A 15,578-nucleotide genomic window follows, 5' to 3' on the forward strand; every position below is an offset into this window, starting at 1 on the left:
AGTACCTCTGATGATGTTAAACCAACAACCGCATGAAAAATCCTTTGAGATTAAACTGAATTCTGCCAGCCTGTTTCTGCTACACTGAGGCCCTAGTACTGATCTCTGGGTCACTGAACAAGCCTCATCTTTCTTCTCCATGAGGACACTTCAGTCACTTGGAGAGAACTGTTGTGTTTTATTGCAACATCCTCTGTTTCTTTAACTGTTCCTTCAAGACATGGTTTCCAGATTCCTCACCAGCCTCATCTTTCTCCATTGTACTCTCTCCAATTGTTCTGGATTCCTCTGAAGATGTATTTTCCAGAAATAAACTCAGCACTCCAGGTGTGGTATGAATAGTCAGGAACAGGGAAGAACTATCACCTCCCTGATTTTAGACATGATACTCCTATTAATGTAACCTAAGTAAAATCTTGTGAGATAATTAAATAGCCATATCATGTCTGCTGATTATAAAGTAGGAAATCTCATAGATGTCAGGGAGGGCATTTACAGGGCTGCCTACTCACCTGTGTCACCATTGAGGGGACCCAGTTCCTGCAGCTCTGGTTTGGGAGGCTGATCTGGTCCTTGGCACCTCTGGAAGAGATGAGACAATAATGAGGATGAAGGAAGAAGGTAGGAGGTCAGTGTGAGGATGGATGCTATGGTAAGATTCTTCTAAAGGCAAGACAGGAATTCCAGTCGTGCCAAACCCGGCTCTAGGCCCAGTTCACTTAGGCTTCCTTCCTCACCATGCCGAGGCAGCACTCCCTTTGTGGGGAAAGGGTTCTCAGAGCAGAATTTCTCATCTTGGCCAGGGAAACCCTCCGCGGGGAGTTTGATGCTGGTTGGTCTCTCCTTAGATTCTTGTGATTTGGCTTGGCCACCAACCATGGGCCCCTCTCTGCCCTTATCTTCCTTCTCTAGGGACTTGGCCAGACCTTCTGCTATTACCCTCACCCCAGTTATGGCCTTTAGGTGTCCTAAAACTTCCTAACCCCCAGTTCAGAGACAATTCCCCTTCCCTCTCGGGGCTTGTGGCTACCACAACTTCCAGCCAACTTCCCTGTATTGAAAGCAGAGCTTCAAAGTTCGTGCCATGTTTTACTATGCTTCTTCTCTGCTAGAAGGGCTGTTTCCCCAACTATAAGGAGACAGCAGTACTTAACGTGACAGATGGGGGTGAGATACTGCAGCCAGGATGTACCAGGCACTATGCTGTCTTATCTATACTATCTCAGGTAATCTTTAGAAGGACCCTGGGAAATACGAATGCCCCCCAATTTAAAGATGACAAGGCTGAGGCAGGTGAGGAGCCCATCAAGGTAAAGCAGGGGACAACTAGCAGAGTCAAGGATTTGAGCCATACCTAGTGGGCACTGTAACCAACCTTGGCCAGTGTGGGTTGAATCTGATCATAGGAGAGAACTGAGGCAAAAGGGCCTTCTGTACCACAAGGCCGTGTCAGTGGCTCCCAGATTTCAGTGTTCATAAATAATATTTTGAAATAGGAGAATTGATATGGGTTGACAAGAAAGGCTGCTGACAAAAATTATTTGCAGACTATCACTATCATTTCATAAAACAGAAGACATTTTAACCTTCCAAAGTATATTAAGGAAAGCTCAAGATAGTTCTTCCAGGAAAGGTGAAGTAACATCTTACTCAACGTTACACACACATTCACACCTTTCATTTTCTCATTTCACCCCAGAGAGGTGAAAAGTTGGTCAAAGTCTGGCACTGGCCACTGGACCAGGATCTGGGGTAGAAAAAAAATTTAAGCTATTTTGTATACTTTTCAAAATGCTCTAGGATGTTAGCTAGACTTATTGTGATCATTTCACAATGTACATAAATATTGAATCCTTAGGCTGTACACCTGAAATTAATATGTTACTTCTCAACTATACCTTGAAAAAGTGTTCTGATTTTAAAAAAAAGATATTCTAGGCCCCATTTAATTTTTATTAATTAAAATTTATTTATTTTTGGCTGCGTTGGGTCTTCGTTGCTGCATGCGGGCTTTCTCTGGTTGCGGTGAGCGGGGGCTACTCTTTGTTGCAGTGTGCGGGCTTCTCATTGCAGTGGCTTCTCTTGTTGCAGAGCACGGGCTCTAGGTGCGTGGGCTTTAGTAGTTGTGGTGCATAGGCTTAGTTGCTCCACAGCATGTGGGATTTTCCCAGACCGGGGCTCAAACCCGTGACCCCTGCATTGGCAGGCGGATTCTTAACCACTGCGCCACCAGGTAAGTCCCTAGGCCCCATTTTCAAAATCACTTCAATAAGTCAGCCTGTGAAAAGGCTATGAAAGCATTCAATTGTGAATTATCATTGTGAAGGAAAAGCTTTACTTTTTTCTGTAATAATAGATTGCTAAAATAAAAATTATTAACAATTTCCTGAACGTGAGAATGAATGAAATGCTGCTAGAAAGCATACTTCCGGTTGAGGAAGGAAGAGAAGGGAAGGCTTCTAGAACATTCTGCTCCTGCCCCACAGTGCCTGGCACAGGGCCTGGTGCTGCGTGAAATCCCGGCAAACTGAGCAAGGCACAGTGCTTCCCCCAGGCCCTGGTCCCCACATCTGCTCAGTGGCTGGCACGCCTGTCACCCTCCCTCCACCCACCCTGTGAAGTCTCCGCCCTCCTGCCCATGGGAGAGGGGACGCCTGGCCCAGGCACAAGCTGTCAACACAGGATTCTGGGGAAATGACAGGAGGCAGCCTCTCCACCCTGGGCCGGAGGAAGGAGGGAGATAAACACCAACGGTTGTCTTGTCCCTGTTGCCACCACTCGTTACGCTAATCTGGTCAACGTTTTTATGAGAGTGAGATTTCCAGAATTCCAGTCTTGGCTTTTCCACAAATTTGGACAAGTCTCCTTCCTCCTCCGGGCTCCCACTTCCTCCTTTGTGAAGTGGAGGTGAGGAGGTCTTAGTTTCACCCAACGACGCCCATGGCATTCAAACTCTGAGTGTCTGATTTCAGATCCTCTCAACCGCACTGAGAGGCAAGGGTTATTACAAGGGAGGAAACTGGAGCTGGGGAGGTAAGACACCGTCTAACGGGACCTCGATGTCAAAATCAGCATAAGAACAAGGTCTCAGAACAGTAGAGACCAGAACAGTATGGTTAAGAACTGTGGGAGTCTAAAATCACCCAGATCTGATTCAAATACTAAATCCAACACTGTGTGACTACATGGCCTCTCCAAGCCTTGGTTTCCTCAGGAGGTTATTTTAAGGATTAGATGAGATAAGGCACCTATAACGTCTGGCATATTCTAAGATCTCAAACATGGCATTATGACAGTTATCACGTTATGTTTGAAAAGCACGGCAAGAGCAAAGACGCACAGCGCTTTCCTAGATCTTCTGGGCTGCCACTGGCCTCAGGTTGCCTGAAAAAAGTTCATAAAGCTCATGAGAAACTGTCTTCTCCCAAATAACCACCACAGAAGGTGGAAAACTCTTCTCCACTAACAGCTTCCAGACCTTAGGCAGGACATGGCCTTGTGCTTGAGTCTCCAGATCCTGATGGTACCCCTGCCCCCAGGATAACTCCTTCAGAATGACATTCAACACTCATAATCTGTCCACACTCTACTGTTCTCCTCTCCATTTTCTTGATATTTAAATATTGGTAAACATCTTCTTCCAATTATAGTGGTAATAAATAATACATATTTATTCATTATTGGAATATTATACTTTCTTACATCTTACTTTTTCAAATATGAGCATTTACTACATGGCATTAAATATTCTGTAAATATATTAATTTTAATGACTTGAGTATGACATCCTTACAGGTGAATTTAATCATTTAATCAATAAACCACAGTTGAATGGTTTTTTAATCCATACAACCTCCACTGGTTTTAAATCATTAATTATTACTCAATATCTAATTGAGTGTTTCATTTTCAAAATAGTTTGCAAGAATATGTTGACCGCAAAGAATTTGCTTTTTAAAAAAAATAATGCCTTCATGTATCTCCTTCCACTCTCTAACATTTCTATGAAGCTCCCACTTTGAGTAGCTTTCTGATATTTGTGATCTAACTGTAAAATGTTATTCCCTCCCACATGTGAATAAACATAAATCCAGATGTGAAAAAAAATCCACATCTTTTTTTTTTCACATTGAGGGAAAAAAAGTTGAGGGACTTCCCTGGTGGTCCAGTGGTTAAGACTCCGCGCTCCCAATGCAGGGAGCACAGGTTCAATCCCTGGTTGGGGAACTAAGATCCCACATGCCACAGCCAAAAAAAAAAAAAATCCACTGTTGAATATATACATTATTTCCATTTTTTAATTTCCAAATCATGCTTTAGAGAACATACTGATTTATAAAATTTTTCACACATCTAAAATTACTGGCTCCGCCTGTGCTCTGCAACAAGAGAAGTCACCATAATGAGAAGCCCGGGCACCGCAATGAAGAGTAGCCCCCGCTTGCCTCAACTAGAGAAAGCCCGCGTGCAGCAATGAAGACCCAATGCAGCCAAAAATAAATAAAATTTTTAAAAAAAGAAATATAAGATTAAAAAATAATAATAATAAAATAAAATTACTGGCTCTACTCTCCAGAAAGTTCTATCAATTAACTCACCCACTAATAACACACAGAAGGCCAGTTTCACTGCAACCTTGTCTACATGGACTAGTGTCTTTTTTTTTCTTTAATTAAAAATTTTTTTTTTCATGTTGACCAATTTGCTAGGCCAAAACCAAACCAAAACAACCTACTGTGCTCCTGGCCACAAGATGCACAACTGTGTGTTCAAGACCATCCCAGCATGACACATGGTCAATAATTTCTCAGGCCTCCAGGCCCCGCTCATCTATTATTTCTACTTGGTCTCTCCCCAGGGCTGAGTTAGCTCCTGTCAGCGCTACGCTCCAGGGTCTGTTCAGACACCTATGTGAGTAGCTACCCAGTTACCTGTACTTCTGCTAGTCCAAGGGGCTCCCTGAGGACAGGGACCATTTTTGAAATTGACTTTGGATTTGCCCCAGTATCTGTTATGATGCCCAGAACAATATTTCTAGGAATTTCCAGGCCTAATAGAGGGTCTCCTGTATTAGAACCACCTGAAGTCCTTGCTTAACACAGCTCCCAGGCCCAGTTCTAGACCTACAGCATCCGAGGGTGGTGTGTGTGTGCTGGGAAGCTCTGATCTACCAACCCATCCAGGTGATTTTGAGGCTTGCCAAAGCCTGAGGACACACAGCCCAGAGCTGAGCGGGAATCGATAAGCAACTACTGCATGGAAAATTCCCACGGTGGGGCCTTGGCTACTTCCTCCTCAGAGGTCATGCAGCAGAGTTCACCCTGCAGTGGGAGAGGACAGGAGCTGGGAGGGGGCCACAAAAATTTTCCCTTCCAAAAGCAGAGTGAGGCAGGCCTCAGACTGGGAGGGGCATCCGGTCTGAGCTCTGGAAGAGGAATGGCAGCTTCCTGTGTCAATGGAAACTTGGGCGAAGAAAGCTATGAGGTGGCAGCTGGCAGCACGGGTTAGAGGGAGAACCCAGGACTGGGAGAGAGGCCAGGAGACCCAGGTTCCAGCTTCACTGTGTGACTTGAGGGAAGTGCTGTCCCCTCTCTGGACCTATCTGTGATGGGTCAGGGTTGGAACAGACGTTCTCCTCAGTCCTTCTGGGCTCCAGGGCAGCCCTTCAACTAAGAGGGCTGGAAACAGGGCCCCTCTATCTTGGTGACATGCACCGTTCGGGGGCCCAGCTCCTTGCTGTCAAGCAGACCAGAGCTCTGCTCTGGGGTCAACCAGAAGCAAACCTGGTCCGCGGTAGAACATGGCTCCGAAAGCAGACAGGGTCCAGGCAGAGCATGAGGACAGGGCCCAGAGCCATGAGGAAACCAGGTAAGCTCGGACTGGGCCTGGTGAGACCCTCTCGAATATGCTTGCATTTTGGAGGGTAAACTGACCGAATGGAAGGTGTGCAAGAGTAGCTGACAGGATGTGGTAGGAGATTCAAACTAAGTGACAGGAGGGACTGTTAACAATAGTTGATCAGCCTCGAGAATAGGCAAAAAACAAAAACAAAAAGAAAAAACTCTGGACTCCGTCTTCAAACCTCTGCAGGACTGCCATGAGGTAGAAGCTGCTAGTGTGTAGTCCACAGCCTTGAAGGGCAAGATGGTGCCCAAGGACTAGAAGTTTCAAGTGCAATATGAAGAATCTCAGAACTGTCCCAAATAGAGAGAGGCTGCCTTATTGGAGGGTGGGGTGGTGGTAGTGAGCTCTCTGTCACTGGTAGCATACAAGAAGAGGCAAACTTCATTTTGCAGGTTGGACTGACTGAGTGATCTCAGAGGGCCCTCAACTCCAACCATCAATAATTCTATAAAATATCTCTGATGTTCAACAAGTAAAGACCTCTGGTAAGCATCAAGTGTTTAGCTAGTGCAGGCGGTACGTAAAACCCACCAACGTTAACAGAGTCCCAGGGGGCTCTGTTGAGTATTATTCAGGTTGCAGTACTTTGGGGTGAATTTTCATAGTCTCATACTGAAGTGTCCAGGATAGACCCCTCACTTCCCTCAAATTCCGAGCCTCATCAGGAAAGAATGAGGAAGGCAGAAGCAACTTGGATAGAAACTTCCCAGCTATTCCTTCCCTTGGGAATCCCGCTAGGATGGAAGCCAAGCCCTGAAGCTGGCTCGGCCTTTCCTGAAGACACTTGGTCTAACCTTGCTTTAGGGACCATCACTCCATCTTCTTCATGGGCCTTTAGGCATTGTGTATTTCTGATTGAACGGCGTGATTTATGGCCTCATTAATCCTGCTTAGCTTCCAGAATTTAGTAATCAAAGGACCCTTAAGAGTTCACCAAGCTCCTCTGCCATCCCCATAAACCACAGCCCTGGCTTCCCGTGGCCGCATAGTTCTGTCACACCCACCTTACTGTCACACCCAGTAAGCTGAGGAAGGCTTACTGGGACCCAGAAGACAGGGATGGAAGGGCCCCTGGAGACAGTTTATTCCAATCCTCACCTCCTATTTCCAGATGGAAAAATTGAGGCCCAGAGGGGAGGTGAGCAGTGCTTGTCAGAGGCCACAAAGCAGGGAGCAGAGCCCTAAAGGGAATCCAGACTCGAGGCGGAGCCCCTTCCGCGTCCTTCGTGCACGCGCCAGATTGATCCAAGTAGCCAAACGATTAGGGGATTCTGAGCCTCAAGGGACTCATGTCACAACCCTCTGCAGTATCAGAGCTGCTTTCCGGTGTCAGGACTCAGCGTGGGTGGGGCCCCTGGCACCACCACTGGTTTCGGGATCTGAACAACCACAGCAGAGCCCATTGGCTGAGGGTAGAGGCAGGAAGGAGGTGGCGGCGGAGGCCTGTGGAGGCGGAGGCCCAAGGGGCCCCTCCAGGACTTCGGGTGGGGGAGAGGCAGGACCAAAATATTCAGGGCTGTTGAGAAATGTTAGCGTTCACACCCAAACTACAGAGCCTCGGATGTAAGAACACCATAACCACAGGCCTCAGCTTCCCCATCTCTAAGATGGGCAGAAGTATTTTGCCAAAGCAATGCCTGAATGTGATTTCACTTTCACGCGGCCAGGGACGCCAAAGATTTACTTCAACTTGTTCATTTTACACATGACGGCGTCAGCATCAGCCAGTGCCTGCCTGGGGACATACCGACGTGACCACGCAACCGAATGAAAGGTAGGAGCACCAGCCAGTACCTCTCAGCTGTGTCAGGAGGCCCCGCCTATTCTCTGAATAACTGCAATGCCCCTAGGACACCCCAAGTCAGAGGCGGATGTGGCCTCCATCCCTCCCATCTGACCAGCTGACGAAAGAGATCTCAGGGGAGGACAGAACCACTTCCCTCCCACGCACCTGCTGAGCCCACCCATGGCAGACAGTGAGCGCAGGGCCCAACCCCTCATTCACAGATGGAGGGGCTGAGGCCTAGGAAAGGGTTTCCAGTATACCACATCCCCTTCCTTCCTCCCGAGAGCCCACCTTTTCCTGTCCTGTATCAGCCTCCCAGGGGGTCTGCCAGCTCTGCTCGCCTGAGAGCGCCTGGAGCTGGCAGGAGCACTCGGTACCATCTCCAGCATTTGGGTCAGTCCGCCAGGCAGAAGGACCCTGAAGGAGTGGGACAGAAAACGGTGTCAGTGGCCACAGCGGGGGAAGGGACGGGCTGAGGGCATAGATACACAGCTGGATATCCACCTGTCTCAGCAACCCAATGGCAAACTCCCCAGTCAGAGTCCAGAGTCAGGCCCCTGACTTGCTACTTGCTTGCTGTGTGACCTTGGGGAAGCACCCTCCCCTCTCTGGGCTTCTGTTTCCTCCTCTCTCTGGCATGGAGTTGGGCAATGGGATACATCAGGGTCCTTCTGGTTTTGGTATGCTGTGGGTTGAAAACAAGGGGCAGAGTGAGGTCACCCTGACACCTCATCCCCTATCAGTCCTGTCACGCTCGCTGGCTCCAGGCATGGCAGAGCTGACAGTTGGACACACTCAGCTGTCAGCCCCTGCACGGAGAGGGCTTCTCTGCAGGACAAGGAAGGAGGGGCCCTTGCTCAGAAGGGTCTGGGGGGTGTCCTGAACCCTTCATACCACCCTCTGTTCTTGAGCAGCTCCTGTGGAGAGGATGTAAAAGGGGGGGCTGCAGTGCCTGGAGCAGATGACAGAGCCCAGCAGCCACCTCGCAAGGTACACGCGGCAAGCACCCCCACCCCTGCCATAGCACAGCCAGCAGAGACCGGCACCCATTAGCGAGGATGGTGGCTCCTCCAGGGTGCTCAGGGCGGGGTCACTTGTAACAGGGAAACGCTGGCAACCAGGCTCATATCCACAGCGGGGCACCAGCTCAATACACTAAGGTATATAACACTACGCAATGCCACTCATATGTTTAAAAAAACCAAGTAGGAATTTACCGACAACAGTGGAAAGCCATTTGGTAGAATATGAATAGGCAAAATAAACTATTTCTACTGTACGTAAATGCACAGGAAAAACTACCTAGAAAAGCGCACACTGATGGCAATCAGTCATCATCTCTAGAGAAAGGACTAGAATTACTGCAGTCAAGGAGGGGGAGCTTCAGTTTTGCCTAAATTCTTAGAATTTTTCAAACAATAGTGTACTCACGTTTGACTTGCATACAATGAACAACAACAGGCAGAATAAATACCTCTCTTGGAACCTAAAAGCAGCCATGGCGATCATTTTACTGGTGGGGAGATCAAGGCCCGGGGACAGAACCAGCTGAGATCACACAGCAAGTTAGTGACAGAGGCAGGAGTGGGACCCACTCCTGACCCCTGGCCCAGTGCGCTTTCCTCTGCAGATGCTGCAGCTGGTGTCCAACAGCATTTGGGCCTTGTCCAAGCACCTCCTTGTTTGCAGTGCTCCCTACCTTTCTGCCAAGCCACGGTTCCAAAGGGGAGGCACTGGGCTCTTCCTGCCCATTTCTACTGGTGGCAAGGTGGGGGAGGGGTGAGAGAGGGTGGGGAGTAATTAACCTTAAAATATATGTTTCCTAGGGCTGCTGTAACAAATCACCACGAAGTTGGTGACTTAAAACAACAGAATGGTTGGGGGTCCGCCTGCCGATGCAGGGGACACGGGTTCGTGCCCCGGTCCGGGAAGATCCCACATGTCGCGGAGCGGCTGGGCCCGTGAGCCATGGCCGCCGAGCCTGCGTGTCCGGAGCCTGTGCTCCGCAACGGGAGAGGCCACAACAGTGAGAGGCCCGCGTACCGAAAAAAAAAATAAAAATAAAAATAAAAAATAAAACAACAGAAGTTTATTCTCTTCCAGTTCTGAAGGCTAGAAGTCCCAAACCAAGGTATCAGGTGGGTTGGGTCCTGCTGGAGGCTCTGAGGGAGTTTCTGTTCCATCCCTCTCTCCCAGCTTCCAGTGCTTGTCAGCAATCCTTGGCGTTCCTGGGCTTGGAGCTGCATGACTCCAATCTCTGCTTCTGTCATCACATGGCCTTCTCCCCGTGTATCTGTGTCCAAAGTTCCCTCTTCTTACAAGGACACCAGTCCTTGGATTAGGGCCCACCATCATCCAGTATGACCTCATCTTGACTGATTACATTGGCAAAAACCCTGTTTCAAATAAGGTCATACTCATAGGTTCTGGGTGTACATGAGTTTGGGTAGGGACACTAATCAACCCATTAAAGGGACTTCCCTGGCGGTCCAGTGGTTAAGACTCCGTGCTTCCACGGTAGGGGGTACGGGTTTGATCCCTGGTCAGGGAACTATGATCCCGCATGCCACGTGGCACGGCCACAAATAAACAAACATAAAAAAATCCATTACACATAACTTTTCTGATGTCAGAGCTGTTTTCTCAAGGAGAGGGCAGGGGGTAGGGTTGCACGGGGCGGTGGAGAAATGACAAGGTTCGTTGTACACTCTGAAAAAGAACTTCACTGCTGGGGAGTGAAGGAAAACTGGAAGTAGGTCAGTTTGTACATCATGTATCTGGGGGGAAAGCATGGGTGTGGGATGGATGTATTGTGAGGCATTTGGCCTAGATGTTCTGGAAGATTCAGATTTGAAAATAAAGTGACACAAGATAAATGATTTTTAAGGATTCACATTTACTTGGTGAGAAGTCGATGGCTTGTCTTCGGGTGATGGATAGATTTAGATCTATCTATGCTAAAGATAGGTGGAATTTCTCATTTTCTCTCTCTCCTTCTCTCTGCCTGGGGCGGGGCCCTGGGAGCTCCCCCTGCACCCACCTGCAGGTCCTGCTCCCTTCCTGGCCCAGTCCCTGGTCGATCAGTCATCCGGGGTGGCTCACAGTGCTCTGAGGGCGGAGGACACTGAGAGGACGAAGTGCAGGCCTTGAGGAGGGAAACCCAAGTGCACCCCGAGATGTCAGAGCCAGGACTCAGGCCATCCATCAGACTCTTCCTTTTATTGGGGCTACCCAAATTTTTCCAAGTTTGGTTTTTGAACATGAATGCTCATGAATGTTACACTGAGGTCTCTTGGAACTCTTTTTCAGACCTTTGCTTACTAGCCAACCTACGAACACTGAGATGTCTAGTGGCAGCCCCTCCTACCAGGAGTGTCACCATCTTGACTTATATGGCATCCTGTTTCCGGATGAACAATTTGAAGTTTTATCTTTTCGGCCCTTTTTATAATAAAAAAAACATACGTGATGACGTGAAGCATGGGCCCCAAACTCAACACCCAACTGAGGCAGCAGTGGAAGTCCTGAGGTGCCTGGGGGCATCTCAGGCTCTCAGGGACCTATGGTAGCTGATTGGGAATTCAGCTACAAAGGAACAGAATTAAAAAACATGTACATGTGCAGAAAGTGTGTTACCAAAGGTTGTGTGTCCAAGGCAAGAGTTTATTAGGAATTATTCTGATGGGTTTCACGTCACAGGGCACAGGTGTCTCTTTATAACATAGAAATCTGGCACTGAACCTCACAAGGTCGTCAGAGGTCATATATATGGAAGCCTGTATTGACTTTAACTAGCATGATTTTTCCGGTGTGGGGGGGCATCATTTGGGGGGTTGGGCAAAGCTCAGAGGCCACATACACAGCAACGTCCCCACAATGTTTGGGACAGAGGACTCAGTGCCAGGGAAAGGCAGTTTCCTTTCGTAGACCCTCTGTCCCACCCTCAGCAAAGCAAGTTCAAAGGTCAGATTTGCCCTGCTCCTACCGACCAGGTGTCAGGGGCCCTGCCTCTTGTGTACCTCATTCACCCTGACACAGTGTCTGGCCCCCATTCACCTTCAAAACCCAGCCAAGATGACATCTCTCCCTGGAGGCCCTCCCTCCCCCAACCTCTCCCCTCTGACAAAAAGGCACAGTCTCCCGGCTTAGGAGGAAAACACAAGGGTGGGTAGGAGTGGGGAGTGTAAATAACCAAGTGTCCAAACTGGTTCAATAAGCCACAGAACATCCACAGGACATTAGGTGGCCATTAAAAATCACATTTCCGCGGACTATTTAACATGGGAGAACGCCCCCAACAAAATAGTAAGTAACTAGAATATAATCATTTAAAATACATTCCCAGGGACTTCCCTGGCAGTCCAGTGGTTAAGAATCCACCTTCCAATGCAGGGGACGCGGGTTCGATCCCTGGTCGGGGAACTAAGATCCCACACGCCGTGGGGCAACTAAGCCCCCGCACTACAACTACAGAGCCCACGAGCTCAGGAGCCCTCGCGCCACAACTAGAGAGAAGCCCGCACGCTGCAACCAAGACCCGACGCAGCCAAAAAACAAATGCATAAATATATATCAAATAAATAAATAAGATAAAATATCTTCCCAATTCTGCAAAAACAGTCACATTCACATACATCATACATGGAGGAAAACAGTAGAAAGAATGCCACTGAAATGTACACAGAGGCTACCTCTTCGTGGTGAGATTAAAAACTCCTTTAAAACTTCTTTATACTTTTCCAAATTCTGAAATTTTTAGTCATCACAATAATGAGGTGTCTTGCGTGGAATCCTAAGTGCTTCCTCGTCCGAGGCTTGCGTCCCCTCTTCTATTTTTGCCACAATCGCAGCTGACCTCTGCTTGAACTACTCCAGGATGGGGAACTCACTACCCTTCTTCCTGGTGAGAAGTAGAATCTGGCTCCCTGTAGCTTCCCCTCATTGGCCACAACTCTGCCTCCTGAAACCAGAGAACAAGGCCGTGCCCTGTGCCCGTGCCTCTTGACAACACTTCAGAGGTTGGAAGGCAGTGGCCAGGCTCCAGGCTTCATCTTCCTAACCCAACAGCCTGCCAAGGACATTAACGTCCCCCTGTCTTCCGCAACCCTGTTTGCTTTCCTTGGGTACAATCCAGGCGGTGATGTCCTCACCCACATTCTGTCTTATCGAGGGTGTGCCACTTACCAGTTGGTGTATCAGGGGCTCTACTACATGCATTCTTTCATCTAATCTTAGAACCCTATGACTCAGGAGCTAACATCACACGTATTTTACAGATGAGGAAACTGAGGCACGGAAAAGCCAAGTCCCTTCCACGGTCACTTAATGGATCCATGACGGAGCCAGGACTGAAGTGGCACCTGGCCCAGAGTCGGACAGCTGAGTTAATAAATGAATATGTGGACCCAGTTCTAAAGCCCATGTCCTTAGTGTCTATGGTTTTGTTTCAGAATTAGCTGTGCCCGTGCCAGGCTCTCCCATGGTGTTCACTTCTGCATCTCTGCCTCTCACCTGGCCTGCTACAATGGAAACCCTCCTGAAGGGCTACTGACCACAGAGAACCTGTTGCACGAGGCATGTCTCCGGGAGCAGTGCTGAGCCAGGGTCTCTGATGCGCTGCTCAGAGCTGTGGCACCAGAGCTGAAGCCCTGGGGGCACCAGGCACACATACAGGGGACTGACCATGAGGCACTAGCTGTCCCTCCCCACGTTGGGCCCAGACGGGTAACCTGTTGGGGATGGAAGGCCCCTGCGTACTCTCCATGTCACTCCTACAGGCAAGTCCGTGGGCTTGCTTCCTCGGCCCTTCCCCTTTACGTCCGGCCTTCTCCCAAATCCTCCCAGGGATGTGGCCACATCAGCCACAGTCTCTGCCAAAAAGGGTTTCGGAAGGACCACACAATGCAGGTGGTTCTTTGGTATCCACATCCAGCCTGCTAGGCATCCTCACTCATTTTTTCACCAGGATTTCAACTTTCCCCAAAAGTCCCCGTAACAGCCCCAGGTCAGGCCTCTCCGTGGGATCTAGGACGGCTGGTCAGCTAAGGCCACCAGGCACTGTTGACCACAGGACTCAGCAAGCCCTCAGGGCCTGGCCCCTGGAGGGACCTTGAGAAGTCCTAGTGGTCAAGCCCGTCCCTGGCCAGCGAAGTCCCCGCTGAGAGCGCCGGCCTCATTCCTCACAGCTGGCCACGCCCACTCTCCACAACCAGCACTGTCACTCTGCTTCTCGGGCTCAGCCGCTGCTCAGACTGACCTTTCTACCTCGACTGGGCAACTCCTACCAAGCCTTCAACACTCAGCCACGGCGTGCTCAGCCCTCATCCAAGACGTCTTCCTGTGTCTCTCAAAGCCGGATGAGATACTCCTGCTGCACCCTGGGCTAACCCCTAGTCTGGCTCTCCTGTGGCCCTCATTCACTCACTCAAATATTTATGTAGCACCCGCTCTGGGCTCTGTGCGGGGCAGTGGGCACTAGCCGGGGAGGGCAGAAAACCAGGCCCCACTGCAAAGCTTGGCCACCAACTGGCTAGGGGACATCACTCCTCCCTTGAACCTCAGTCTCCTCCCCCATAAAGTGGGGAAGATTCGGCAGCTCAACCTGGCTTCCAGGCTGCCGTGAGGTCGGCAGGATGTGAAAGTACTCTGTCAACTGCCACTCAGGGTGAGTCACTGTTGTGACCTGAGCCTCCTGCGGTCTGAGCTCATTTTTGTACATCCCATCCTCAGAGGCCCCCTCCCCCCCAGGGGGCTGAGAGCCTACTGGGGATGAGCTTGGAAGCTCACGCCTTCTAGCGGTTGGCACTTGGATGAGAAACTGGGCAGAAGCACAGCACAAAGGGATGGAAACGGGCGTGAACTTTAAACAAAATCAGCTTATAAATCCTGCCACTCAGGGGCAGGGGCCTGGCACTGCTGGGGCAGGAAGAAAAGCCAGGCTGCTCTGAGGCAACAGGGTAAAGGCTTTAAATGCCAAAGGGCTTTGGAATCAACAAGAAGCCACTGGAAGCACCGAGTAGGGGCAGAGACAAAGAACACTGGGCTAGGGGACTGGACACCTGGGCTCTACTCTAAGTTGCTCTGTGACCTCAGTCAAGACCCTTCCTTCTCCAGGCTTTAATCTCCTATCTGTATGTTGGGTGCATCAGCCCAGGTGGTACCCAAGGCCCTTTCCCACAGGGATAGTCTCTGCTGACTTCACTTGCCCTTCACAGCTTGAGACAGGGGGTCCAGTTCAGGCTGTGCCAGGGACAGACAGGGACAGCTGGCGAGGCTTTCAGAAAGGCCACGAGGCCAGGGAACCCATGCTCACTGTGGTCTCCTCTTCTGGACTATGGAAGAGTCAAGGCCTGGAACAGGGCTCCTCCTCCAGTCTCCTCCCACCACTGTGTAGATGGAATTCACCCTTGGCCCACTTTGCAGACTGAGAGAGCAGAGAACACCGGTGCAGAGAACACAGATTCTCAGACTCTTAGAAATCATCCTGCTCATCGCCCTCCCTCTCCATATAGAGGGAGAAACTGAGGCCCAGAGAGTACTAATGGCTCACTTGGGGTCACACAGGATGCTTGTGGCAGAGCTAGGATTAACACTGCGGATCATGCCCACCTATCACCAGTTTGTTCTAAGTCTCAAGCCAGGCTCAGGTTTACGTGCGCATCATCCCATCAGCCAGCCTCTGCTTCCACTGATGGAGGCAAGCCTCAGTTTCCCTGTTGGAGCCAGGGAAGACAGGAGGGTTTCTGGGTCAGAGCTCGGTGAGGTTTCTTGAACTGGGAATAAAGGAAGAGCAAGGAAAGTGGAGGAGGCACTGTACTTGGGACAGAAACTCTTCTCCCTGGACTAGGCACAGGGCAGGAAATAGAATCACCCAGGTTGGGGACAGTCC

General features: G+C 49.7%; 1 protein-coding gene across 2 annotated transcripts in view; it reads right to left on the bottom strand.

Annotated features, from left to right (window-relative positions):
• Positions 1–15,578, bottom strand: part of CCDC69 (coiled-coil domain containing 69) — a 70,030-nt gene that overhangs the window by 21,102 nt on the left and 33,350 nt on the right. For both annotated transcript variants that reach the window (XM_060296512.1, XM_030834044.2), the window contains exon 2: positions 513–582. In XM_060296512.1, coding sequence (XP_060152495.1) covers positions 513–582 — 70 coding nt within the window. The remainder of the gene's footprint in view (positions 1–512; positions 583–15,578) is intronic.

The sequence above is a fragment of the Globicephala melas genome, chromosome 3, assembly GCF_963455315.2.
Source record: "Globicephala melas chromosome 3, mGloMel1.2, whole genome shotgun sequence".
In the NCBI taxonomy this organism is placed as follows: domain Eukaryota; kingdom Metazoa; phylum Chordata; class Mammalia; order Artiodactyla; family Delphinidae; genus Globicephala; species Globicephala melas.